The sequence below is a fragment of the Anopheles ziemanni genome, chromosome 2 (genome assembly GCF_943734765.1).
Source record: "Anopheles ziemanni chromosome 2, idAnoZiCoDA_A2_x.2, whole genome shotgun sequence".
NCBI classification, from domain to species: Eukaryota; Metazoa; Arthropoda; class Insecta; order Diptera; family Culicidae; genus Anopheles; species Anopheles ziemanni.
The window spans coordinates 35,940,762-35,968,439 of record NC_080705.1 but is presented as its reverse complement, the minus strand read 5'-3'; the positions used below and the strand labels follow the sequence as shown (position 1 = coordinate 35,968,439).

At 46.1% G+C, this 27,678-nt stretch overlaps 2 protein-coding genes across 5 annotated transcripts in view; both read left to right on the top strand.

Annotated features, from left to right (window-relative positions):
- The window catches only part of LOC131282130 (protein PALS2), a 43,958-nt gene extending 23,833 nt beyond the window's left edge, over window positions 1–20,125 (top strand). For 2 of the 4 annotated variants that reach the window (XM_058311527.1, XM_058311526.1), the window contains 8 exons: window positions 1,503–1,624; window positions 17,020–17,718; window positions 18,475–18,732; window positions 18,813–19,023; window positions 19,104–19,274; window positions 19,346–19,509; window positions 19,748–19,822; window positions 19,949–20,125. In XM_058311527.1, the coding sequence (XP_058167510.1) occupies window positions 1,503–1,624; window positions 17,020–17,718; window positions 18,475–18,732; window positions 18,813–19,023; window positions 19,104–19,274; window positions 19,346–19,509; window positions 19,748–19,822; window positions 19,949–20,125 (1,877 nt within the window). Of the gene's footprint in view, window positions 1–1,502; window positions 1,625–17,019; window positions 17,719–18,474; window positions 18,733–18,812; window positions 19,024–19,103; window positions 19,275–19,345; window positions 19,510–19,747; window positions 19,823–19,948 lie in introns of those variants that run through there. The other 2 variants (XM_058311528.1, XM_058311529.1) reach the window with 2 other exon arrangements.
- On the top strand, window positions 10,488–11,323 carry LOC131282132 (uncharacterized). Its single transcript, XM_058311530.1, has one exon. It carries the CDS (start codon window positions 10,488–10,490, stop codon window positions 11,274–11,276), a length of 789 nt encoding a protein of 262 aa, XP_058167513.1. The 3' UTR covers window positions 11,277–11,323.
- Window positions 20,126–27,678: the final 7,553 nt, after the last annotated feature.

The following is a 27,678-nucleotide window of genomic DNA, read 5'->3' as shown; positions in this document are numbered from 1 at the left end:
GTCCTCGAAGATGGCCTTAAACTTGGGCCATGCAGCGTAAGTGCCGTCGAAAGTCGGGATCGGTGCCTTGAGCGGTTGCTGCTGGATGACAACTTGAGCCGCGGCAGGCTTGTTGTTCGTTGTCTTTGATTCCGCGGCTAGCAGCAACTCCTCGATTCTATTGGACGCCTCGTAGAATACTTCTTCGAACTCGTCGTAGACGCCGTCCTGCTCTGCCATTGCGCTGTCTGGAATTAGGCCTACGATGGTGGTGTGTATGGCACTAAATTCCGCGTACACAGTCGCGACGGTTTTGGCGAGCACCTTCAGCTGGGAAACGGTTGGCTCTTTCGTTTCCTGCAGCGTCTGCTCGATTCTCAGTAATTTGGCGTTGATCTGCGCTCGTTGGCGGACTGCCGTCTTCAGCGCCTTTTCCATCTTCTCGCTGTCCTGAGGTTCACTTGTTGAAGTACTCGCTGTCGGCTCACTTGACTCACTCGGCGTCTTCGTAGGGGAATCCGCTTGCTTGGATGGGGTGTGCCTAACTCGTGGCATCGGGTTGTCTTTTCACTTTTCACTAGCACAATGGATCCGGTTCGAAGGACCATATGTTCGGTGTGCGGCCGAACGAACTTACACACAGACTTGCACCGACCTTCCTCGTGGCGTGAGGAAGGATCCAGGGAGTGACTTCAGCGGATGGAAGCCACCACTGCCTGGATGGAAAGAGCTCGGAAGTAACCTCCGCGGATTGAGGTTACTCGCTCTGGAAATATCAGTAAAGTCGATGGGCAGGCCAACAGACTAGTACTCTTCCTTTCCAACTTATGGAGACTTAGACGGCAAAAAGGTGTCCAAATAGAACTACCGTGGGTCGGATTCCGTTTCGGATCTAATTGCCTTGATAAATAATGCCTATGCTTCTTTATTCCAAGTTCTCCATGTATTTCAACAGTTTCGTAACCTCAAGGCATCCCACGATACGATGCTACTATAGTGATACCTAAATACTAACTACTGCTTTGTATCCTAGTTCTGTACAATGCTGGGCTAGCGATGAACAGTTCTTATCGCTGTAATTTGGTTATTGATCGTTTGTGCTACGTCTTTCATATCGTTTCGTGGTTTACAGTTCTATTCTGTACTCTGTTCTACAGGTTTGGATCTAAACTATATTGCCTACCTTTAGGCGTTCCGTAACTTCCGATCTAGACGGAACAAGGGTGTCATAAAATAATGCAGGGAATGCCCCAATAAAATTCGAACCATCCCTCCCTCCCCCGGGCAAACACGAGGGCAACATCTGCTCTCCGTCTCGACCCGCGACCCCATTAGTGTTGAGAAACTGACACTCTGCCTCAGGCTGGTACTACTTATGATTGGTCCATTGTGTGTGTGTGTCTCTAGATCAAATATAACTAACAACTTCATCCCCCGTCGCAAACGATCTCGTTAGTCTTTAGGCGGGGGATTAATGTGACTTGTGAATTAATGCTCTTCCTACCTTTCGAAATCTATTGCAGCTGCATTTCAGCACGTGCGGGAAAATCTCTCCGATCTCAATGGCCGCCCGGAAGCGAACGAAACGGACCTCGTCTTTCTACAAGGAATACTGGCGAACCCGGCCGTCACGCAGCTGATCAAGGTAGGTTTATCCACCTCGTTTTTTTTTTGGGGATTGTTGTCACTATTATTATTATTAAGTGGAGACACTTTATTACGCCAGTGTCGGCGCGATCGATTAAGTCGGTCCTCATCCCCGTCAAGGGATGACTAATTGAATAATTTAGCACCCATTACACGCTCGACCGGGCGCACAAGAAACCCTACGATGCAGTGGAAGGAATGATGTACTCCGTACTCGACGTGAAATATTGGGAACCTGCACTACCTTCGCTCGAACCACAATGTTACCCTCCCGAGGGACCGGAAGATCGGCTCTGTCGTGGAAGGAGGGAAAGTGAGTCGTGGCACGTTGTTGATGGCGCGTGCGGAAATGGGTTGTTTGGTTTCACCTAATTGGATCCGAGCGGCGGAGCCAATTTCTTCGGTGCACACATACTAAAGTGTTGCGCGGTTAATTGGTCGAGTGACACATATTTTCCCAAATGCGAAACAAGCGAGCTGCTTTTCTTCCGCTTTCCGCAACACTCCACGCTCTCGAGGGTCTTCTGGAGTGCGCAATACTTGAGTGAGGAGGAGGAGGAGGGCGCCTGTGTTAGGTTAGGTCGCCCTGGGATAGGCGCGTCGTTACACCATTACTCGCTCCGGAGGGACCGTAAATTGACCGTTGGCCTGTTGATGCGTCGGAAAACCCTAATTGGTCGTGAATCAGTGACCCTCGGCTGTTCGACAAGAGGAGGAGGGGGCCATACGTTCGTCGGAGGTTATGGCCCGGGCCACAGTTACATTGATGAACTGCAATTAAATCAGATTGTTTTAAATTGGTTAAGACTTGCGAACGGGTGCTCGGACGTCGGCGTTAATTTAATTGAAGCGATAAACTCAATGCGCAGGAAAAAAGTGTGTGCGTGTGTGTGGTTTTGCCCTTGAACGAAAGAAGGTTTACAACAAGCGCGTTACATGACAAATTAGGCCGATTTGTAACAACGGAACGATTTCCCAATGTCGTCAGGAATCATGAAGTGTTGTTCAATTTGTTACTAAATTGCCATCCCGCGTCCTTTCGGTAGAAATTCGCCAACATTCTCTCTCATGCTCGCCGTGATTCCAAACATGTACAATTTCCTGAAAAATCATTTGACCCCGTGATGTTCTATCTTAAACACGCTAATGAATTTAAATTAGCTTCATCAGTGCCGGAGCATACGTTTTTCTCTAACCAAGCCCCGGCTGAAGGAAAATCCTTAAGCTCAACGTGCGAAGGCTTAGCCTTCCGTTGATTGTTTTAATTCCGTACAGTTTTGTTTTTCCCCCCACGAGCCGCAATAGGACCACGAAAAGCCGCATTAATTTATTCGCACTAAGGGGATTCCATCGTGAGCCGTCTTCCTTGGTGTGTAACCCGAAATGTGGCAAACGAAGGCTTCGACACCGAAGACACCGGAGCCGAGAAAGTTCGTACATTTATAAACACACGCACCCAGCTTGCTTGCCTTAGCGTTGGGCCAAGTTGGGTTTTTTTTTTGGAGGAGAAGAAAAGCATTCCGGCTGGAATCAACAAACACAACGACACGGCGACGGGCGGCTCATTTTCATCGCTGATGAGCTCCAATCCGGTGGTAAAGCCGGTTTGGTGTTGGTGTTGGTGTTTTGGGGGTAGTTTTTTAAAACCGGTTCCTGAGCCGTTTTACTCGGGTTAAGCGTCTCGGGGCCCAGCATAAGCTTTTATGCTTTGCGGTTGCTGCAGCGGTTTTGCCGAAAAATGCCTACACCGTGCGAGAAGCCATCAGGGAGAAACGTGGTGTGGTTAGGAGGAATGTGTGGCTTAATGATCTTACTCACACTAAGGTGAATGGATGATTGTTAGATGCTGCTTATATGAGGCGAGGGACGGTTGGCGGGGAAACGTTCTGCAATTTTTGGCAATGACATCAGAAGAAGTGTTTCGGTCTTTTGAGGTCTTGAAGAAAATGCGAGTTAGTTTCGCTTAGGTTATTTCTTGCGCTTACTTCAGTCCTCTCTGTGTGATCAGCGAATGAACCAGTGAAACTCCAACTCGAAGGATCGAAAGGGATTAAGTGGAGAAACTTATTAGCATCTTTGTCGAAAAAAAAAACTAACTCCTGCAGTGTATCAACAACTCCTTCCCGCCCTTCACTCAACGCTTCATCCAACGCCGAAGGTATGTGCTTGTCACCACAAAGCGAGTGTTTCATTACGTCCATGGCCTGGAAAACCGAACGGATCCGTGTTTGCCGGAGCATTTATGCAGCTGTGAAAACTGCATGTCGATATTGAGTTACACGGTGGCCCGCAAACCGGCCAGTGGTCACGGAGATTGGGGTGCGCGCAACGACAAACTATGCTGCGGAGTCACAGATTTCTATTTATGCAATCGATTGTGTTGACACTCGTTTCGCTGCAGCTGGACACATATCTGTGCTGAGATTTATTTCTACAGATTTTTCACCGGTGACCGGCGTGAAGTAAGGAAACCTTTAAAGGCTTTAGCTTGACGTTTGAAAAGTAAATTTATGCTTATGCACGGGCAACATAAGGATATTTTTAGCCAATTATTGTCGCGAATGCAGATCAAATTTGCTTTCCGGAAATGAATCATTGTCTCCGACTCACATATGTTTCACAATTTTATTTTGACCGTTTAAAAAATTGTACTTATAGAGGCACCCGTCTAGGAGAGAGCTCCGTCATCAACAACAAATTGGTCGTGTTTATTTGTCGCCCGTTTTCCATCGGAGACACACGCGCCCGATCGCCGAGTATTTATAAAACAATTAATCAACGCGCTCTCGGAGCGAGAGGTGACGAAGTTAACGCCACGTTTGCATCGGCGCGATTAAAATTTCCCTATTACGTTGCCGAAGTGGAGTGACGTTTTCCTGGGTGAGTCGCGAGTGTGTGGTGGGTTGGCGGAAAACTTGGTGGAAAAACTACCGACTGAGCAACCACCTGCTGCTGGGACACGCGGCATCTGTATCTTTTTTTTATAGCCGCGATTGATCGCCGTCGGCAATTCACTTATTACGCTAGCTGGCCATCATATTGTGCGCTACGCCCTCGCACTCGCTCACGGAGACACGAAAACCGTGGGTTCGGGGGGAAAAACATCTTCTCTCACAACCACACACTATCTTCATGCCCACGCCCTTATGGCGAGCTGCACGGCACGGCACGCCGCGTACGGCTTCGGTCATCGTTTGCCGGCGTCATAAATACGTGGCGTTTCTCGAGACGTGGTCCGTCCGTCCCGGCGGGAACATTATTCTTGACCTGCGCCACCTCTGCAGCGGAACGGATGATGGGTGTGTGCGGAATTGAGGAGGAGGAAATATTCGTCTCGACTCGCTCGAGTGGCCGGAGAACGATCGTTTCCCTTCGCCGGGGAACGTTATCGTTTCACCGTCGATGAAACCAACCGAGAATGCATATAACGCTTGCTCTCATGATCACCATCATCATCACGACGATCGTCATCATCTGCGGAGCGTTCGTGTAAATTACGACTGTTTAGCGGATTTTGCCAGCTTATCACGATCATCTCCCCCCCCAGCCAGTCAGCCAGCCAGCGTTGTTCTACTTTGTGCGCCGCTGGGGGTTGAAGATCTTTATTTATCTTTCTGCTCATCGGTTTCAAACGTACGAACGCATCACGGCGATGCATTTCGTCATCGTTTTGAGTATTTGAAGAGAGCACGTACAGGTCTGCTTTATGGCGACAATGTTGTGTTTTCGTTGCTGTGGTGCAACTGGTTAACATTTTGTTAATGTTAAGAACCGGATCAAAATGTTTAAAAGTTATTTGAATGTGATTGCATTAAATATGCACGGGTTTGTGTAACTCTTTACAACTCCGAAACCTTTACATTAACACAAAATTCAACTAAATTATTTTTTTTTTTTAATTCAGAGGTGGATCATAGGATAAACAAACTAATTGTAATTTTCTCCAATATATTTTTCAAACTTCAATTGTAGAATTATTGTGCCAAATAGTTGCTTGTCTTATCACATGCGTAACAAGTTTGTGGATTTACTTCCGAATCAAAGTCAGAAAATTATGTAAAAATGTGAGAATGATGCAACTGAACTATCAGAATTATTTTAGAAAACGTCACCAAACGTCGATTTTCCTTGCTTTTGTAGGGGTTAAAATGATTAAAATTATGATCCAACGTATATGTAAGTGATCGGTTTAAACATTTCATAAAAAAAGGAAAATTCTCTGAATAGTTAGGGTATAATAGGCATCAATGGATCAGCAAAAGTAGTGTTTTGCATATTCCAAAACATTGAAATAATGCTTAAAATTATCTGAACTTTTTGATTTTTAAACGTTTCACAGTAAAACACTTTTTCAGTTTTAAAACGACTGAAAAATTGTCTTATTTGAACGTACAAAAATGATTACTAGTCAACTTTCTTCATAGAAATTAATATCATGTATTCTCAATAGAAAGTTATTGATAACATCGCATGAAATAAACAAAAAAAAAACATTTGAATGAAATACCGTTGAGGTAAATTGTGATTAAATCTTAACTACAATACTGTTTTTGGTTTAATCTTGATTAAAATTTTATAAATTTAAAAATAAAAAAAAAGTTTGGTGAATGTAGTGTGTGTTTTGCTGCTGTGAAATACCTTCACTTGTAAGGCACAAGATCTTTTGATCATTTCATCCGTCGACCATCTGCCCCTCCGAAAAACGTAGACGGCACAAATTATGGCTTCAGCTTCCTCCGGAGCAAACAAAAATGAACAAACACGGAGTTCTCCCTCCCTCCGTGCCGTTCTTGAGCGAGCCCTTCCTTCCTCCGTGCCGCATGACAGAGCGCAAACATTCGGCAACCTGCTGCAGCAATGCTACCCGATGCAAGCCGCGAGCATAACGCCGCGCAGTCGATGACCGGCGTCATGAATTTCCCTTCAAACACACGGGTGAGTTCCGGCGTCGCCGTGTTCACGCGCCGATCGATCGGTGCGCCGGCCGTGATCGAGCCAGTGAGTTCCCGCGCTGTGGAATCGCACCCAAGGGTAGCGAGTGGTGAGTATGTTGCGAGCATGATTCGCCTGATGTTCATCCATCGCCGTCCGCCGGATCGCATCACCGAGGATTTCGATGCTAGCGACGGGCCGCGGGTTTTCAGTTGCCAGTGAACCGTTTGCGTTGCCAGTTGCGTGCTCGAGAACCGTGTCCCGCGGGGTTGTGCTGCCCGTTGCGCTTTTTCTTTTTCAACCCTCTTCCCTGCTGCTACCCTGTCCGTTTGTTGTGTGTGTATGTGTGTATGTGTTTGTGCACCCCATCAGCGAGGGTGTGTTTATTGTTATTAGCCACATTGTTTGAGTCGCATACAGTCTCGGGGTACGGTACGTCTGTCCACACACCGGTGGATGTGTGGATCCATTCCGCGAGGGATTTGCATACGTCGCTCCGTCATCAGCGGCAGTCACACCTTGGGAGCCACCGTAATCGGTCGTCCGGGCCGGTGTGTGTTGTAGTGTGGTGTGTTGACCGTTGTTTTAACCGCTGCGGTTGCCATCGCGGCGCGAGTGATTCATAAATTGCGGCAAAAGGACGAACGAAGAGCGTGGAAAACCCGAGCACGAAAAATCGATACCATCGGTGGTACATAGGGGAGGAACCTTTCGTCCAGCAAACAACAACGACGGCGTCCACCACGACGACGACGACGGCAGCGCCACCGAAGACGGACGGAGAAAGGAGGTTAAATTTAAGGTGTGTACCCTTTTGCCTTGCGTCAACCACGATGGGTGAGGGAAATGCGTTTTTACCTTTGGCCCCGGCTTCGAACCAACCTTTTTTCCTCTCCCCCCCACTGGGTGGGGTGTTTGGCCAACTGTCGGAGGCTAAAGGAAAACGCCACCCCTCACGGGAGGTACATCGGGCGTCGTCGAGACGGTGAAGTTAAAGCATACACGATCGGTTTGGAGCAAGTGATGGAAATTCTATTTCAAAAAACATAATGAACCAAGTGACTGCAGCATGAAAGTATTCGTATATTCCGTGGCCTGAAGTGATTATTTGGGGGGAAGAAAACAGGTTAAGCGTTGAGATTGTAATTCAAAATGGCTTCCTCCCCAAAAAATCTGTTGCACACCGTGCAACCAAAACGCAAAACGCTGTGAGTAGTGAACGCTCATTGGGATTTTCCGACCCAATGGTTAATCTATAAACGTAAAAGGGCACAGAATTGTAGCTTTTTAAAATGTATTGACTCACCGTTTCGGTGCTGAGGTTACGCGATGTTGGAAAAGGTATCCACCCATCATTAGCGGAGGTACCACACCGAACGTGCGAGAGGGCTTACGCACACATAGGTGCGATCTTCCTGCCTACCCTACAACCCCCTTTTTGAGAAAGGTGGGTTTTGTTTTTGGAAGTGGTCGTGCGTCGCGAAAGATCGCATCATTTTATGGCCCGTCGACGACGACGACGACGACGACGATCATGACGAAGATCGCGTTAAACGGGGCCTCCCGCTGTATGTGTGGTGGTGCGTTTTAACCCCCTGGAAGGCAAGTTTCGCGGAGTTTTGTTCTCATCATCGTTCACGAGAATCGAATCGAAAAAAAAACAGAGGTACAAATATACAGGGAGAGCGAACGTGAGTGAGAGAGAGACAAAACCTGCCGGTGGTTGTTTACGTTGATTGCGGCGGCCTACGTTGTCTTAGTCAGCGTCTTCACGACGTTGACATGATGGAGCGCCTCACTAGGGGTGGCGGGCCGCTCGCTGGAATGTGGGGAGGACACTGTGGGGTGGGGAGCTGTTTGCGAGATGGGGTTCGAAAGGAAGGGCATGGAAAGGCATGGAGCAAACAAAGCACAATCGTAAGACGCTGAAACCTTCACAGATGCGCGAAGGAACGCTCGACAAGAAGTCACACTCAGTGAGCGAGTGGAGACGCATGGTGGCATGGTGGGGAGGCGCACGGCGATGAGAAAACCTGTTTTGGAGTCCAACCGGACTGCGGCGGTCATCCATGGCGCTCTTTGTGCTCCATCGCACACCAACACGCTGCGCATCGTTGTGTTGGGGAGATGTTTTATGCTGCCACAATGGTTGGTTTTGGTTTCGGTCTTGCATCGGTTGGAATTCTTCACAACCGGGAAAACCGAAGCTGGGTGGAATGAGAGATAGAAATAGAGGGAGGGAGACCGGCAAGCAGAGAGTCAGTGAAAACAACAGCCCTCCGCCGAAGTACTTACAAACCGTCCAACATGTTACACGTTTTCACCAACATGGTGTTCAATGGCGTGTGTTTTTCTTACCGCTGGCGTTATTATATAATGATAAAATAATCACAAGTTTTCCCTTTCCATGCTATCTGCCCTCGCCAGACCACTTCCCTAATGGGATAAACCGCCTCCCCCGAGGCGCGTGGGTCTTAGAGGCAAACAATTTGAAGCAGTCACTTGTTGTATATGGCTTTCTCGCATTCATTACGACATACCTCATCCGCTAAAAGGTGACACGAGTGTGCGCGTTGTGGTAAAGCCAGTAGTTACGTTTTCCTTTGAAGCCGGCTGATGAATAAAATTAATTCTACCACGAGGAGGTGTGTGTTTTTTCATCATCCACCGTTCGAGCTTCGATTGAGATGCATGGGAATGGGCGACTTATAGCGTGGGTGAAGAATGTTCCGATAAAGGTGCATTGAAAAGATAATTTTATCTCCGGCTTAATTCAGTACGCCTTCGATGCGTTTATGGGGCGCGTTTGAATGGCGGACTGTAAGTTATTGCTATCTCGAATGAGACGAGAGTTTTTTGCGTATCGCATGTGAATGTTTACACCCCTCGATAAGCGATGGTGGTGGTTTGGTACTGAATTTTATTGGAAAAGCCAAACGTGATAATTTTTATCCAATGAAAAACATGTTTCTCGTTAACTCGCAAGTTTATTAGCACCTTTTTATGTTTACACGACGCATGAAAAAAAAAATCAGATAGGTAAATATTTCTAACTTGGGCTTGGGATGATCTCCAACCAACTCGAATTTCCAACTCGTGTATGCACTTCACGTCTCCGACGACGCCCGTGTCTGTTATGCTTCGACTGTATGTGTGTGTGTGTGTGGGTACCTCAACTTAAAATGGCACAAACTGAAACCGAAATATAAATGAAACCAACAAAACGGAACGACGACGACACAGCAATTCGATGACGAGAAATTTCACCTGAACATTGACAAAATTGGAGTGTTTGTGCAAACATGGAAAAATCCTACCCCCTCCCGCGTTTGAACGAAGGGCTTAGTTGATGGAATTCACTGCAAGAGAACCATCCACACAACAGGTGGTGACTCTTCGTTTCTTCCGAGGGAGAAGTATGTAGAACGGGCGAAGGCTTATATTTGTCCTGATGAAATGGCACACAATTTGTTATTCGTATCCTTTTCGTTTCATTCTGTCTGGTTATTTCGTTCATTTTGCTTGTTTTTTACTTACTTGTCCATTGTCTGGTTTGAAATTTCTCGTTTGATCGATTCGAAGCTGCCTCGTTCGTTCGGATTCAACGTATTTGTGCCATTTTGTCTACGTGCTACATGTTTCTTGCTTTAAACCATTCAAGAATTTTGCAATGTTTTGTTGTTATTCTCCGTCAAACTCTCGGTCAAGGGCGTGAATATATGCGCCCCGGTGTGTCAAGTGTCAAGTTCATGGTGTGAAATTCGCTCGTTGTTGTGATGTCGTCGTCGTCTTCCGTTCGTCCTTTCGGCTCCGGTGTGTCCCGGTTAAGTTGAGTTGGTTTTGTTTACCCCCTCGGTGCAGAACGAATCTCGGGACTGACTCGCTTCCTCTTCTCTAGTCCGACTCCGGTCTGGTCCACGGACGTCACGATGAACTACGGCAGGAAAACGCCGTCGACGTACCGGTCGACGCCGTCCGTCTACTCGCACATCACCAGCCGATCGCAGTCCAACCTGCACTCGCAGCGTTCGCGCTCGATGAAGTCCGTCCGGATACCGTGGTACCAGAAGCCGCTGCTGCACAACAACAAGTATCTGGACATCCAGCGGGGCGCGTTCATCATGGGCCTGTTTGCGATCTTCGTCGCCATCTTCACGATCGGCACGGCCGTGTTCGACATCTACTGCCTGGCGCTGGCCGCCCCCGGCTCGTCCCACTACGGCTACTACATCATCTCGTACGAGTTCGTGTACGTCGGCAATGTGCACGTGCGGAACGCGCTGATGGTGGCCGCCCTGTTCTCGCTGATCGGCGGCCTGGTGGTGCTGGTGACGAGCATCATGCTGGTGCACGCCCTGCGCAAGGAGTACGAGTCGAAGATCGTACCGTGGCTCTGGTCGTTCGCCATCTTCACGCTGTTCCGCTTCCTGGCGTTCCTGTTCTTCTCGATCGTGAACGATCTGATCTTCGCGTACAACATCCTCATCACGCTGATCTGGAGCGTCGTCATCGTCGCGTCCATCTACGGCTGGCTGCTGGTGTACTCGCTCTACCTCGAGCTGGCCGACCTGACCAAGCTGGAGGACCTGGCGCACCTGCGAATGGGTACGATGCAGTCGCTCAATGCGTCCGTGGCACACTCGTTGGCCGGTTCGCGGCCAACGACCCCGCACAGTACCGTGTCCACGATGCCGGTTGGCGACACGAAGTTCGTCTAGACGCCATCCCCATGCAAGCCAGCCTTCCTGCCGTTCACACGACACTCAATCCGTCCACAACCACAAGCCAAGGGACCTGCTGGTCTTATCGTTTATAAGCTTTTTTTCTCTTCTGCTACCAAAATCGTACAAACAAACGATGAAGATCAAACGCCAGTCGTTAGGGAAGGGAAGGAGAGGAGGGGGAGGAGAAAAAACTCTCTCCCCTTTAGTGTACGAGCACAAATCGAATCGAAGCAAATTATCGACGCACACGAAAGCGGTCACACCATCGTTGCCAAGGTGCCTTCGTTCCGTTTCCGGAATCTCGAAATCGAAGTTTTTTTTTAAATAGTAACGTTTAGTTTCATAATCGTATTGCGTAGTGCTTAAGTTTACCGTTTTACTGTGGTAAAGCTGTGGCCGGTGTGGAAAGGAAAAAAAGAAAACGCGTGCAAGCGACGAACCCCCAGCACGCTTTTCGTTCGCCCCGGTCGAGTTTTACTCTTTTTTTAACGCATTCCACAGTGATCAATAAATTATTGATTTCTTGTCAAGAAAATTATTATAATTTGTTTCCGTTTCATTTATTAACACATTATTTTTCGTAATTTTTCTAGCACCATTTGTGTTTCGTAGGTTCGTTGTTTGGTGTCGTTTGATCGAAAGATTCCCCAACGTGCACATAGCTCTTTCGTTTTGGTATTTTGGTGTTCGACCTTTTTTTCCCATTCCTCTTTTGTGACCTTCCACCGTAACGGTCGTTCACCCCTATCGTAGGCGCGCATTGTCGAAGTTTTAAAGACCCGGCCCTTGTTACGGTGACTTTCTCTAGCATAGCTTCTTTTTTCCCCGAGTTTTTCTTTAGACATCTATCTCTTCACCGTCACCAAGAAACTATTATCTCACACACGAGAGGTTTGTACCCGGGAAGCGGGAAGCGTACCTAAACAAGCGACCCGTGCTCGGCGTACGTTGACCCGCGGGCGTGAAAACAGAACCGAAATAGAACGATAATTTTCCCTAGGTGTTTTTATCTCCCATTTAAGATCTGTTTTGAACATCTGGAGGTTTCTAACCATGAGCTCAAATTTTTTCTCCCCTCGAAAAAGAATAACATTCCAACGGCAATTTTTTTTCTGTTTTTGTTATGAAAATCCCGTTTATTCATTCATACCGTCATGAAGTTTGTCAAGTGGTTGTCTCCCGCGTGTCATGCAAATGTGAAATGAATCCAATCCCGCGTTTTTTTTTTTCATCTGGTTGTCATGGTCACCAAAGCGAGCACATGCTAGATGGCGCCGTACGCTAGATTGCATGTCATTTACCGTTCTGACGTCACGTGACGGTCAGGGTGGCGGACGCGAAAACAACAATTCTGTTCCGTCCAGTCGTGGCGCAGAACGCCGGCTTTCCGATCGTGCACTGCCCACGACTCAAGTCACCGATATATCTGCAGAAAGACACATTCAATTAGGGCGAACCACGGAGAGCGCACAGGTAGAACATGGGGAACCGAAAGCCTTTTGCGCTCTGCAGAAAGAGAATGGAATTTTCAGTTGCATTTCAATTAGGACGTCGTCCGGACGTCAGCCAGAACCCTCTGGTGCGGTGCTCTGGTTTCCGTCCGCCTGGCGATGTTAAGCGATCGGCCAATTAATGCGGATCGTTTGTGCAGCACCGGTTGTGCCGTCCATTAGCATACCGGTCGGTTACTTAATAGTGCGCCTAAGAAGGTGTGTGCGACTCGGTTCCGAAGGAGCATTACTTTCAAACGTGACGTTACCGCAAAGACCGACTGTTCTGTGGTGGCCAGTTTGCTTCCTGTTCGAAGGGATTTATAGTGTGGGATTGATCATGACTTACGGTTTCAATGTCACTGAGTGCCTTCCAAACAGATGGGATCGTACTTGGAATTGTATGATATATTTTATGTTTTCAAGGAATAAAAATTCTATATAAAAGGATTTGAAAATGCATTGGAGTCGTACCTGTGGTTGGTATTTTTGAGGACACTCTTACGGAACGTCGTGGTGGTGGAAAAACGTTCTGGTCGCGTGCTTCCCGCACTGACGATGGTTTTGAATTACGCAGTCACGAACGACAAACAGCTTTACCATGTTTTGGCTTCCATGACTACAAGCCACTTCGGATCTACCATCTTCAGTTCAAACGCGAAGACAAACCGAAGTCGATGTAACGTCTTCCTCCCTCTCCCCCACGGGGTGGTGAAATCCAACCAACGCCCAACGTTGGTAGCATCGAAAATAACACCCCACTGAGTGTGGTTTGTCTGGTCGATAGTCGTCGGCGAGTGAGGTTGTCTTCGTGGCTCCGAGGGTGTGTATTCCCGCTTTGACGTGACCTAGAAACCCCGAAGGGCCAAGAACCCGTCCCTCGGGCCTGGTGGTGGTATAATAATACAACAATAATACCCTGACTTTATTCCGCCCATACCGGCGAGCGAAAGGTCCAGTTTCCTGTGGTTGGTCGAGTATAACGCAAGCACAACCAAACCGGCCGCTCGGTGTGCAGGGAAATCGCTGTTGAAGCGCCCTACAACTTCAACACACAGACTTGCGATGGTAATCACTATCCGGTGGAAGTGACTTTCTCAATCGCAAACCCCCTGGAACTCGATCGTGCAGTTGCAAGGGCTCTCGGAGATCTTCAAGAAGAAAACAAAATAAATAAACCCGGCCCTAGTCTCGGTGTGTTCGGTTTAACTCACAGTGAAAGCGCATCCCAAAGCCAAAGGAAAGTTCATCCCAGCGCAAGGTATGGAATTTTATTACCAACTTCTTACCCTCACGTGATGGATCATCGTTTTTCACCGCACCATCATCGCACTCCGCAGTGCAGCGAAGGGCCACCACAAAGTGGAAAGCACGAAGGTCAAAGAAATTACAGAAAATGACTTGCAGCTAGCGTGTGCCCTTCTTCCTTCTTTCCCTTTTTTAAAGGGTCATTGGAAGAAAAACAAAGGAACGAAGAAGGTGTTAAAATATGAATCAAGAAAGGCAGACAAATGTGTGGAAAGTGGAGAGATTTATTTGTGCCCGTCGTTAGACCCAAACCCGAAGCCCATCCTGTGCGATCCATGGGTGTCCTGTGAGGGGTAAATATTCGTCCGTTTCTTTTCCACTCCTGTTCGCCGTTTCAAAGGTCCCAGCAGCGATGTGGAACGTCGTACAATTAGGATAATATTTTCCGCCCGGAAATGATCTTCCGTTGAACGAACATTGACAATGATGTGTTAATTTGTTGGTTTTAAAAGGGCAAGGGATTTAAAAATGATGCATCGATGGGCTTTAAAATGGAAGCTGTAACAGTGGGCTTTAAATGTGGTTTGCTACTGTTGGTCCTCACTTAGGATGAATAAAGCCCGAGTCCCAGGAAAGGGAGTTTAAAATGGCCCAGGAACAGCAATTCCGAATCAATCGATAGAGCCTATCTGGGAGCAGGGATTTGGAGGTGCAAATGAACTCATTAGCAGGGATTTTCACTGCCCATCCCAGTAGTATTTACAACTAACAATTTGAATGTTCGTGCGGCAGATCAGGGCGTATCGCACACACGCATTGTACTTGTACCTCGGGTTTTTCTAGGCACAATAATTGAAATTGTTTCGAGTGAGTAATGAGGTTGAACTGTTGTTGGAGTTCGTGCCAATGCCCGTGTCCAGACAGTGACATGCAAAACAAACCCCGGGAGGATTAAATGTCTGTAAATCGCGTGCTTAATTGCCATTTCAAACATGGCACGAATTGTTCGGAGGGAAGTTGGATTGCAGTTTTCGAATACTTTTTAGTTCCCGTGCACGATATACGCCGTAAGTCGGTGCTGCTTCCCAACCGAGGTGCATGATTCGGCTTCACCATTAGTCGGTCGGTGGAATGTGCCTCCGGAAGGTGTGCTTACCGTGCTGTGGCTGGGGTTTTTGTACTGGCGATACAATCAACAGTTCGGTAAGAATATTAATTAAACTTTCGCGGGTAGTGGCAGATAATCATCGTTTTAATGCCGTGTAGAGCTACACTTTCGGTCCAATCTCACTCCTACCGGTCTTTGCAATCGTGAAAATTAAACTTTCAACTTGCTATTCATACGGTACATTTTACTGGCGGTTTCGTAAACTAGCGACGTAAACTAGGAGAAACATTATAGCCCATTAGAAGAACCATTCCCTCAGATGGAATCGTCATAACGTGAAGATCACAACCTTTTGCTCGTTAGAACTTGCCGGATCAATCGACGTGTCTCCGCTCTGCGATGATTCATCGCACTACCAAGCCCCGGTTTAATGTTTGTGATCTTTCCCCCCATGTGATCGTCGATCTTTGCCGCGAACGTTCGCTTTCTAGCGTTAACACCGCGTCGCGCTGTAAATTCATTGGCCAATCTGTTGCAACGGCGGCGGTGGAGACGTGTCCGGACTCCGGAGTAGCGCGCGGAGATAATAATTGCATTTACGAATAACACGACCTCGGAGCGATCGCGTTGTTCGACTGCTGCATACCATACGTGCGGAGGATCGTACGTGTGTCTGTGGTTGATCAACGTGCGCGCGCTACGACACATTCGTGTCGCGGTCATACACGGTGCTTGCCGTAACTACAGCACCATTTGAAAAATATTTTTAAAATATAAAAAATATGTTCCTAAAAAAGACTCTCACAAATAAAACATCCTTTGTGTATTATATTACGGAAAACAATTTTTAAAAACCTTTTCATAATCTTCCCCCCGACGGGGCTGTCTAAATTGTCTAAATGTCTAAAGATGTTTGCCAATATTTTGTCGAATTGGGTGGGAAATCGCAGAATATAAACAGGTATATCAATCAGTATATATAGGTGGATAAATCAGTCCGTTGTCAGTTTAATTGTCGAGTATCACCAGGAATGTACAAATTTAATTACCAACAGCTCTGAAAAAGTCGCTTTTCTATAGGATCTTTCTTATAGGACACGTTTTTACATTAATTTTAATTACATTTAATTGAACGGTCGTGAATAGGTCGTTTCGCATATCGTAAGAATTGGTTTTAGAACGAAATACAGTTTATGTCACTTATGTTTCACTCCAGGGTTGGCTCTGGTTTTGAAATAACGCATCTTCCCTTCTGTTTATCGCTCACTGATAAGTTTTTGTTTCGTTTTCATGTGGGGTTTTCGCCTGGTTTTAATGTTGTTCCTTTATTTAAAAAATGTTATGTAGCAAGAAATCTAACATTTTTAAATAAAAAATCTTGAATTTAATTTCATGCACTTTTCGTTCACTGAAATTCAAAACAAGCAGAACTTATGTAGGAATGGGTATTTCCTTTCGAGAATATTGTTGCAAACATTTGACCAATAGTTCACCAGCTATTTTCATTGTTCTCGTGAACGAATGCTCCTAAAGTAATGAGGGGACCTGTGCTATGCTACCTCACTGTGCTCACGCTGGAATTAGGCGGAACATGCGGGGAGGGAGTCAATGAATGCCACACAACATTGCGTCACCTTGATCACTCGCGCTGGCGCAAAGAGACACACGAACACTCGCATCCGTGGTTGGAGAAAAACGGTGCCGAGCGAGTGAGACAAGGTTCGCAGGTTGTTTGTCTGGTGATTTCGGTAGGGGGGAACTACTCTAGGCAGGATTGGATTGCGCCCGCGGTCCCTAGTACTACCATTGCTGCCGTTCGGGGTGGTTGTGTTGAATTCGTGTTGCACGTGGACAAATCCTTACTAACGTTCGACCTCCTTTTTCGGTGCAGATCCAAGACAAACTCGAGGAAGCACCAGCGCCCCTACGTCCAGTGCGAGTGGACAACGCACCGTTGGTGAAGGAAGTGATCGATCGTTGTAGCCTCTCGCGGAACCCGCACGCCCGCGAGCTCGCCCGGATCTTCCGCTATCCCCACGTCCGGGCCCTGGTCGAGGCGCACGACGAGATCGGTGTGTCGCAGCTAGCGAAGCTGAGCCAGCATCCACCGACGCCGCACCGATCAACCAGCTCCCCTAGTCTCGACAGTCACACGTCGGCGGCCAGCCCATCGCTGAACGGCGCCCCGAAGGACACCAACGGCACGGACCTTGACGCAGTGGACGACGGTGGGGCAGGCGCGATGCCAGGCGAAACGATCAAGATGGTCGGCATCCGGCGGAACCCGGACGAACCGCTCGGCCTGACGGTGGAGGTGGACGAGCACAACCAGCTGGTGGTGGCCCGAATCATTGCCGGGGGCATGATCGACCGCCAGGGACTGCTGCATCCGGGCGACGTCATCCTAGAGGTGAACGGTGTGCCCGTGACCACGCCCGAGGAGCTGCAGGCCGAGATCTCGCTGGCGAAGGAGTCGGTTACGCTGAAGATTGGGCCGAGCATCGAGGAGGAGATGAAATCCGCCCGCATCACCATGGCCGGTGGACAGGTAAAGAATGGACGAAACTTAGACACGGGCAAGAAACTGACGGTAAGTGGAGTGTTCCCGCCTTCATTGGCTTTCTATTTCGTTTAAGTTATGTTGTATCGTTTAGTACACTTTCGTTGTGTAGCTTAGTTCGGTTTGGTTTAGTTCCCGCCCTCCATCCGAGGGGTTGTATGTTTGTGTGTGTGTGATTTAAGTGTGCCACCCTTGTTTTCACCCTTAACCTTGCGTTTGTCGTTGAAGTGTGGTTTTAGTTTTGTGAGTTGTTTTTCTTTTCCTTCTCCTTAGTTTTGTTTGTACATATTAACTCAACTTAAAACCTATCTGTTACGAAACGAAGAACGCATTCTAAGGGCGTTTCCCGCTTCCGTTTACAATTCACCCTTCATATCTTGTTTGAAGTTTTCCTTCGTTCCGAGTTTATCAACATTCCTGTTCCGTTGGCGTGGTTGGCTTTTTTTTCTTGTAGTTTTGGTTCTGTGTTGGTTTCCGTTGTTTTTCTTGCTGACCCACTCCACACTGCTGCGAAGTACGCGAGCTAAACGTATAGTGTGACACCGTGTCGCCCCCACAACAACACCACACGCTAAAAGTGCACTTCATCGATGTTGCAATGTATGTACGTACCACGTAGTTTATAGCCCCATGGCTCAGGGTTAGGAGGAGAACCAGTTCCACGTGCTCGCTAGGATCGTTAGGCGACTGTTAGGCTCGTAGATGTAGCTCGTAGATGTTTCCGCTTGGTTTGGAGTAAAGCTCTACACTGGTTTGGTTGTTTTGTTTTTATGTTCGGCCCCACAGTGTTATATGCGCGCCCTGTTCGACTACGATCCGAACGAGGACAATCTGCTGCCGTGCAAGGAAATTGGGCTGTCGTTTCTGCGCGGCGACATCCTGCAGATCATTAATGTGAAGGACCCGAACTGGTGGCAGGCGAAGCACGCCGGAGAGGATGGTCCGACCGGGCTGATTCCGTCGCAGGAGCTCGAGGAGCGTCGGCAGGCGTACGTCCCACCGGAGGCGGATTTCGTGCACAAGATTGGCATCTGCGGAACTAGGGTATGTAAAAGGCATAACGTCGAGGCAGATGCGGTATTTTGAAAACTCAACATTTATTATTCTTTTTTTTTTTTTAACAGATTTCAAAAAAGAAGAGAAAGATTCTGTACAAAACCAAGCAAAACAGTGAGTTTGATAAGGCGGATCTGATGCTGTACGAGGAAGTTACCAAAATGCCCCCGTTTAAGCGAAAGACTCTGGTCCTGGTTGGGGTGGCCGGCGTTGGGCGACGTACGCTCAAGAACCGACTGATCAACAGCGATCCGGATAAGTTTGGTTCTGTGTTACCACGTAAGGAATCGTGCCCCCTCATCAGCACCTAACGTTCGAGAATCCTGGCATAACATTGTGATTTGCCGTCCCATTTCCAGATACCTCTCGCCAACCGCGTCCACTGGAGGAATCGGGCAAAGCGTACTGGTTTACCGATCGTGAAGACATGGAGGAGGAAATTCGGCAGAATAACTTTTTGGAGTACGGCGAGCACAACGGCAACCTGTACGGGACCCATCTCGACTCAATCCGTGACGTCATTCGGCAGGGTAGGTTGCGAATCGAGTGGCAAATTGGGCTAACATTACCATTACCGTCAATTTTCGATAATTGTTTGCAGGCAAAATGTGCGTACTCGACTGTTCACCGGCGTCCCTGAAGACACTACACAACAGCCCCGAATTTATGCCGTTCGTGGTGTTCATTGCGGCTCCGGGCATGGAACAGCTGAAGCTTCTGTACTCCGAGCGTAGATCCGCGAATGGATCGACGAGGAATTTGCATGTAAGATAAAGACGTCGTGATCGTATGTTGTTTCCGGTTTGTTGTGTGTGTTTGTTGATCTGTTTACAACATTAATATTGACTCAGGGTTGTTTATCCCACGATATACCACTCGGAAACATGCAACAAACGAAACTTCGGTTGACAAAACTAACATTGCATGGAGAATAATTTATTTACTTTTTGTGTTTGGCCTTGTTTTTCTTTCCCCTATATGTGCCGCGTATTTTTGCCCACAGTTCGATCGACAGAGCTCCATTCGCTTCAGCTCGCGCCGTGCAAAGACCCTGGAATCGTTGGCATCGCTGTACGAGGTAATGGCGGCGCAGCTCTGCATGGATGTTTAATGTGTTGTTGTGCATGAAAACAGCCCATGGCGAGCCTGTTGGCACACTGTTAAGCTTCCCTTACTCACAAGCAATCCTTTTGTGACCCCCTAGGACGACGATCTTATATCGGCGGTGGAGGAAAGTGCACTGCTGCAGCGGAAGTACGACAAGTACTTGGACATGGTCATCGTGAACGAGGACTTTGACGACACATTCCGGCAGGTAACGGAAGCACTGGAGCAGCTATCACACGAGCATCAGTGGGTTCCGGTGAACTGGATCTACTAGTGCGTGCAGCACCGTGGCCTGTGCGTGCACGGAGTAAAAAAAAGTATGTGTTCAAATCAATCAACCGACGAGCTGATCACAGAACCACGTTCAAATAGTTCAAATAGCCATACATGAATGCATTCAGCCGGATCACTCGCTCGCACTCTACAGTAGCACAGCACGCAATAGCATCGGTATTCTTCATTGTCACGCGCAACGCGAGTGCGCCACATAATTACAGTCTTTACCTTTGAAAACTCTATACACTCCAGTATGCCTTACGGAAATGCGTGCATGACGTCGTCAATGTTAACACCTTTCTCCTTCGCGCTATACGCTCGGTACTACGCCTTAAATCGTCCACAGTGGATGTGGCACATCTGGGCAACATATTATTCACAAACAATCATGCCTTGGCACCTGCCGACAAGCTGACTATCAATACAGACGCGGATTCACGGCTCCATCCCCTATTCTAACGTGTAACCGCCTTCGATGTTAGTAGTAGTATTGTTCTAGTGCTTAAGATCAGTCGAATACGTCCGTTTACTTTCGTCAGTTGATTTATTTCTCATCAGAAATCGGTAGGGAGTTAGGGAGAAAGCCGACTGCAGCAGCTGCAGTGCTATTCTCTTTTAGATAAAGGTATTTGTTAGAAGAAAAAATTAAGAAAACATTACCCGTAAGATGAGTTTTATTTGTTCACCTTTATGTTTATTTCGCTTTTCCGTCCTTTTTAGTTGTGAACGATCATCGTAGAAGACGTTAGCAGGAGGCCTTCGAGCCATTTACGAAATGCTAGTTATTGTAAGTCTTTGCTAAATGTAAGTCGATACCTTCAAAACAAGAAATGGGGTCAAATGTTTGTTTATGAAATTTGTTGTAGCATTTCATCGGATTTTATATGTTATGCGAAATAAAGAACTAGGACCGTGTAAGCTATATATGGTGGTATTGTCTTATTAATTTTTTGGATCATGGAATGAAAATAGTAAAATTGATTGTTGATGTTTGTCTTTAATAGTTCTTTTTGTTTTGTTTCTTAAACATTAACTATTAAAAGCTTATTCATCTTGGCGTCATGCCTGCCCGTTGTGGCCTTACTAGACTTTTTCCCTTTGTGTTCTCAGAAAGTTAATACTCTCGTACAGGGGAGTCAGTTTTCTCGTGAACCCCAGTGCTCAATGGCCGATTTTCTAACTGGCGTAACCACTCGGCTTTCGCGAACCCCCAACCGTTAAAGTACGCGTGTAAGAAAAATTCAAAATAAACCTGGTTTGAATAGTGAGATATAGGTGGCGCTGTCCGTCTATATAACAGAACCCTACAAATGTACATAGTTTGAAATTACCCGCTACGTTTAAATGTTTACTTCGTTGGCTCACTGGCAATGTAAAAAGTTTTATAAATTCTCAAACTGTTCGATGAGCACATTAGCATTCTCGTTCGTTAGTATAGAATGAGATAATTAGAACGGGAAGGAATAAATAATTAAAATCAAGCAAAACTCTCTCACACGTTCACACATATGTACCGAAATAGCTCAATCAACTCCACCCGTTCCCTTCCGTTTCGGTTTGGTAGCATTATCGGACCTCCGGGTCTCGATTATCGATTCCGCAGAACACCGATGGGTTCATTGTGATAATTGAGCCAATCGATAAATTGAATCTACGTCTAGCGGTCGAGCAGAGGCGTTGGACGACCGCATCGGGCTACTTAAAATAGGCCCATCGTATATCGGAGGAAAGCCGGGTCGAGACCGTATTGCGAGAACTTAATTAATCCACTAGTTTGTGTGAGGAGATTCCCCATTGCTAAACTGTGCATTGCTTTTCCAAGGAATAATACCGAGGGAGATATAATTCGTATTCTCAAGTGGGAAGGTATTCGTGATTAAAGATCAAACGTGTGGGAGTGCATGTCGTTTATGAAGGTGGAACTGCATGTCTGTTTAATTGGCAATAAACTCCCAACAAAGCAATACGGTTCCCCAAATACGGGATGTATGGTTTTGGCTTGCGTACATGTCTAAAAAGAGGGATTCTCTGGGAGCCGGATATGTGTGCCCGAGAGCCAATCAATTGTTTCATTAGCATCCAAGCAGTTCATTATGGATTATTTCCAAGTTAAATGTAGCTAACTTGGTTACTAAACCAAGACAAGATTTTTAGAAAGACGTATCACGGAGTAAGTTTGGTGAAATCTTCATTTGCCAAATTAGTTTTATATTTATCTCACCAACATAAAAACACCCAACAGTTCCCTGACACCGTGTTTCTGTTCCCGGTTGACAAAAAATTTTTGCAGCTGTCATGTAGTTACAGCAAGTTTTTCCATGGCAGATTGCGCGGACTCTCACTGGAACTATATGATACCAGCAAAAATTTTAAATTTCTGTCAACCGGGTTGGCTTCCATTTTAATTGTGCCGCACTCGCACTTAGCAAGTGACACTTGGGAAAAAGGATAAAAATTTCCACAGCTTCGTGAAAACAGTTTCCAACCCACAGCAAAGATGCATCCTCAAACGGACATGTGTGTTCTTTTTGCGATGGTAGTATATTTGAATGTTTTCCCAAGCCCACTTTCAGTGGGTGTCATCGTCGCAAACTTTTGTTTTTGCATTCTATAACACGGGGAAGGATTTTCCCTTCCATGTTTTCCGTTTTTCGGTTGCTCACTGCCTCCTCCGGTGAAAATGATACGCGAAGTGTCAGGAACTTCACAGCTCAAACCACAAAAGAGTGAAAGTTGAGAAGGCTGAAAGAAGACATCCTCATATCATCCATTCGTGACATCCATGTGTTTCTTAGGTACGGAGCTTAAGTGGCCTGGGTGAAACCCCTGTCAGCTTCCCTGAATTCTGAGTGGAACATGGATTCGTCACAGAGCCTGACTGTTATGAGTTCTCTTTTACTTATTTTTTCGCCAGCATCTATGTCTCCCTCATTGTGTCGTCTACTCCTTGATCCATCTTCTGGATCCTCAAAACCGACGACGTTGGCCATGGCCTGGTCAACATATGCGGCACTACGCTTTGTTTGGTGTGACGTTTCCTGTCTCACTTTCAATTTTCTTTCTCGGGCTCAAGTGTTTTCTTTTTCTCTCTTCTCAGGGTGTTTGTTCCCTGGGGTTTCCCTTCAATCACTCTTCTTAGTTATCCGTGTTGGGATTATTCCGGTATTTTAGTCGGATTGCTTCGTTTTGGCTGTTCTGTTGGTATTATGTTTTTGCCTTCCGGTCCTTGTCGCAAATGAACGCTTCAGTTAGGATAGTGAGCCACGTAAACCTACTTCAGCTTTCTCGAACAGAGCGACGGCGTGGATCAACGTCAACGAACCGAATGGGAAAAACGCACCACCAAATACACAGTGTGGCAACCGGGTGACGTTCTGATCGTTTCCTGTAGTTGACAGATGAAAGACGTCCCGGCATGTTTGTGCTCGCTGTGATGCGCGTTCCTCAGTGTGTGTTTAGGTCATGGGAGGGTCTGATAAAAGGACACCACGCTGTGCGTAGGCAGAAATCCTCCCGATTCGATTTTTCTTTCCCTCTTTAACATCAGCCGGCTTTTGGCTGTTTGATTTTTTTTGTCAATGGCTTCTACGTAAAGGATCTTAATGTCAACAACGTTCCCTGTTCACTGCCTCCTCCCTCAGCGGCCATTCTTCTGTCGTCTCTGGCGACAGTGATGGCTACCTTTTTTGGCTCCATTTTCGACAACTTTGTTTTCTACTCAACTAAATGGTAACACAAGGAGCTTCAGCAAGGAAACAACGCGAACGACAAAGTTCTTCGTCAGGTGAAGCGTTGAGAAGGAAACCCGTTACCGGTGACGGTAAAACAGGTACCTGCTCCTTGACCTACCGTACGGTTTTGAGGTTACTCCAGTTTGGGAGTGTTCGTCACTCTTGAGGAGAGTATGTAGTGTCGGTCGAGGTGGAAATTTGTAATCGAATCTGACCTGTCCAGGAAACGCAAACACAGTGCGGCCGTCATCGGGCATCATGTTAGGCCCATTAACATATGTTTTAGGCGACGGGTGCGGTGTGTTACATGACTATCGGTATCTCGATCACGTTTTGATATGAAACACACGTGCGCTTGATTTAGTTTGCGTGACAAGCAGGCAAAGGACAGTTAGTGGAAGGTTCTTCGATGGGCCTGATTAAGTTGGTATATTTAATTTATAATTGAACGTGAATGATGCCAACGGTGTAACTGTTTGCAAAATGATTTCCAAAACTATATAGATTGCGGGATACACTGAGTATTACAAAATTAGAATGATTAGATACGGTAAATATCAGAACCGCGATGGCCGTACCAAATAACTGAAAAGCATTCTAATATGAGCACAATACTACCGTACATGTTTTTCTTTAAATGAACTCTTTTATTAGATATTTTACATCACATTTTGAAATAAATACTCAATCTACTAAATAAATGCATGGGTTTTGTTTATGTTTCTAATGAAATTAAGACTAAGAGATGCAAAACATAATGGATTGAATGCTTTAAAGCTTCAGCGTTGTTTGTTTGCTTACAGGGTTTTTCAGATGATATCATAACAGCAGCAGCATGCTCGGGTATGTTACAAAAATATTGGAACACTGGTTGGAACTGGGAACACTTGTAGTAAAAATCTGTAAAACTATTTTCGGTGTTGAATTGTGCAGTCGTTCGTAAAATTTGGTTGTTAAATATATAAACAGACTTTGTGGGTTCGACCAGCCTAACGAGACGTTGTTTTAAAGAAAGTTGTGCTTTTTGCCCAGTGACAATGCCAGAACCTCGAGAGGCGGCTCATACGGAGTATAGCAACGTCCGGTAGAGGTAGTGTTTTTCTTAGCAAATTTTTGCAACGTTCTTCACAACGGAAGAACGTGACGAACAGACAGTCTGTAGAAGTGTAGAGTTTTCTTTTCATTTTTTGTTTTATTTTCCATAAAGTTTGCAGACAGGGAGGCATAGAACATGTTTCTCGTTACAGACTGCTTGAAAATGTATCTGGAATGGCCTCTGAAATGTTTTTGTGTGTGTTTGTGTGGAGGACGGGGGATTTTTTCTCGATCATGATTGCGCCGGTAGGACGCTAACGACGCCGTCGATGATGTCAACGTCCCACAACGAAAGGCATTTTAAGTGTAGTTTCGGCATTTTTCCGACTGACTTTATGCACGCTTGTAAACCGAGAAGGAATTCTTTAATAGGATGGGAAATGGAAACCGGGAACAATGGCTCTATGCTTGGCTTGAAATAGTTCATTTTTCGCTTCAATTCGGTTTTATTGGCACTCGGTCGAAGAATTGCGAGATAAGGCATTAATTTTCGCTTCGCAACAGTGCAATCCAACAAAAATCTGCGTCCTATTGAGGATTCGTCGTTCGTTGGGAGAAAATTGGCAAAATTGGAAACTAAGCTGTTGGTACTAACGAAGCGGAACCGGCTGTGGACGGTTAGTTAGGGCGAGTAGAGAGACGGACGAATTCTTACAAGAGCATCGTCTGATAATAATGAAACTGAACGGAAGATGTTTCCGAACGATTCTCTACTTTTTTACAAACGGCAATCACTTCGCTTGGACGTATCAGTACTTTTAATTCATTTGAGCTTCAAATACCAAAGCTGTATACCAACCGTTACCAAGTTAGGTATTTTCTATAGAAATAACTTTGGTGAACTGGAAGTGTATCTTTTCAAAGGTACTAAAAATCTTTTGAAAACACTCTTAAGCTTTTTTGCTATAATAATACATCATTCAGTAAGTGAGATTAATGTTTCTTGATCTCCAATCAATTTTTACAAATGATAGCCTTAACTTTCAATGGCGCTCCGTCGCGAAGGATATGTTTTATTTTGGGACATTGCAGCATCGCCACCGGAAGGAAAGCTAAAAAACTAGTGTTTAATTCTGGAAAACTACTGGCCATCTGCCACCCAACGAGAGATAATCAATTTCAATACCCACCATAAATCTTCAACCCTTCGAATAAGACATAAATGAGGCGAAATCATTTGTCACCATCAATATTCATGCACAGGAATGGTGGAAACCTTTTTCCGCAACCCAATAACAATCGACCAATCGAAGAAAAATGATCCCTTCAATCTTTTGGTTTCATCGTTTGAGGGTTCGTTTAGAGATGCATGTGGAGAGCTTGACCAGGGGGGTGTTTTTTGGGGTGAATTGGGTCTATCTAAATCGCTTGCGCACAAAAGATTCACCCTTCCAAGAAACATTCCTTCTTTGCTTTGGTGCGATTTGTTGGATGGAATAAATCGAGCAGCACATAATTCGAATCCGGGTGTTGTTTCGTGGGAAAATGATCAGCTTTATGTGGTAATTTATTGAAATACCAACATTGAAAGTACAACCATATTTTTGTATAATAAACCTCTCGTACAGGGTCTCGGTCGAGGCCGATTTTCTAACTGGCAAAACAGCTCGGCTGTTGCGAACCGCTTTAATTTATAGTTTGATGAAAGTAACAAGCAAGAGAATAGAAAGAGAACAAGCAGCAGTTGTACAGCTGAACAATTTGGAAAGGTTCAATAACTGCAATCATACCTCTTTCGATCTCTTAAAACCTTATTTCCGATAAACCTTAAGTAGTTAACACTGCAATACATTGCTTAAGAATCTTGCCCGAACGCTTTTTATCGGTCTTTTTGACTACTCTTTTTAACGCACTTTTTCAAATCCGTAAACGGCTTTTTTAGTATATTTGTTGACTATCTTTTGACGTTTTTGTTTTTTTTTGTACACCTCTTCATCATTCCGCTAGCTCAAAAAACCAAAAACGTAGAAATACTAAAAAGTAGCTTTTCACGAATTTGAAAAATCTGCAAAAATTTGCGTAGCGTGCTGAAAAAAAGCGGTTAAAAGGACCGCTAAAAAGCTTTTGTGGTTTACTTGTTTTACAACCTCCTCCGAAGGGAACAACCATTAGTCCTTCGCTTTGTCGACCTACCTTACGGACTCACCGAAAGACCAGAGATCCTTGCAGTATTGTCTGTACATCAGTTTTTCATTTTACCCGCATGCACATGTCGGATTCGAAATGCAACCAGAAACGCAACAACGAGTCACAGCGCAACCGAATGCATTCTCACTTCCGGCGTTGCAAGTTTGACACGTCAACAACGGACGAACCGACACCACGGCATCGGCACCATTTTGAGCAGCTTCCAATCGTGGTGTGAACGCAGCGAACAACACCAATTCAACCGGAACCCCGAGTCGGGTACGTTCACACGTGGGGATGCACTTTCACGTGGCTCTAAACCATTCTCATCCCCTTTTCGATCAAGTGTGGTATTTATGTTGGAATTTTTAATAAACGTGGAATTGGAAATGCGGTCTACTCGTGACTTGCGCGTGTTTGTGTGTGTGTTGTGAGCTATAGGGATGTGGGCTTTTAGAGTCTCCTTTAGGTGGAAATTTCACTTCAAACATTTCACACTGAACTGGAAAACGGCGAAACTTTTAGTCGGTAGTTCCGGAGCGTCAGTTATTAAAATTTCGAATAATTTAGACTGTAGCAATATGGCGGTATCCAATTG

Excerpts from the sequence above, each read along its gene's own strand:
- LOC131282132 (XM_058311530.1), top strand. The coding sequence starts at position 10,488 with ATGAACTACGGCAGGAAAACGCCGTCGACGTACCGGTCGACGCCGTCC.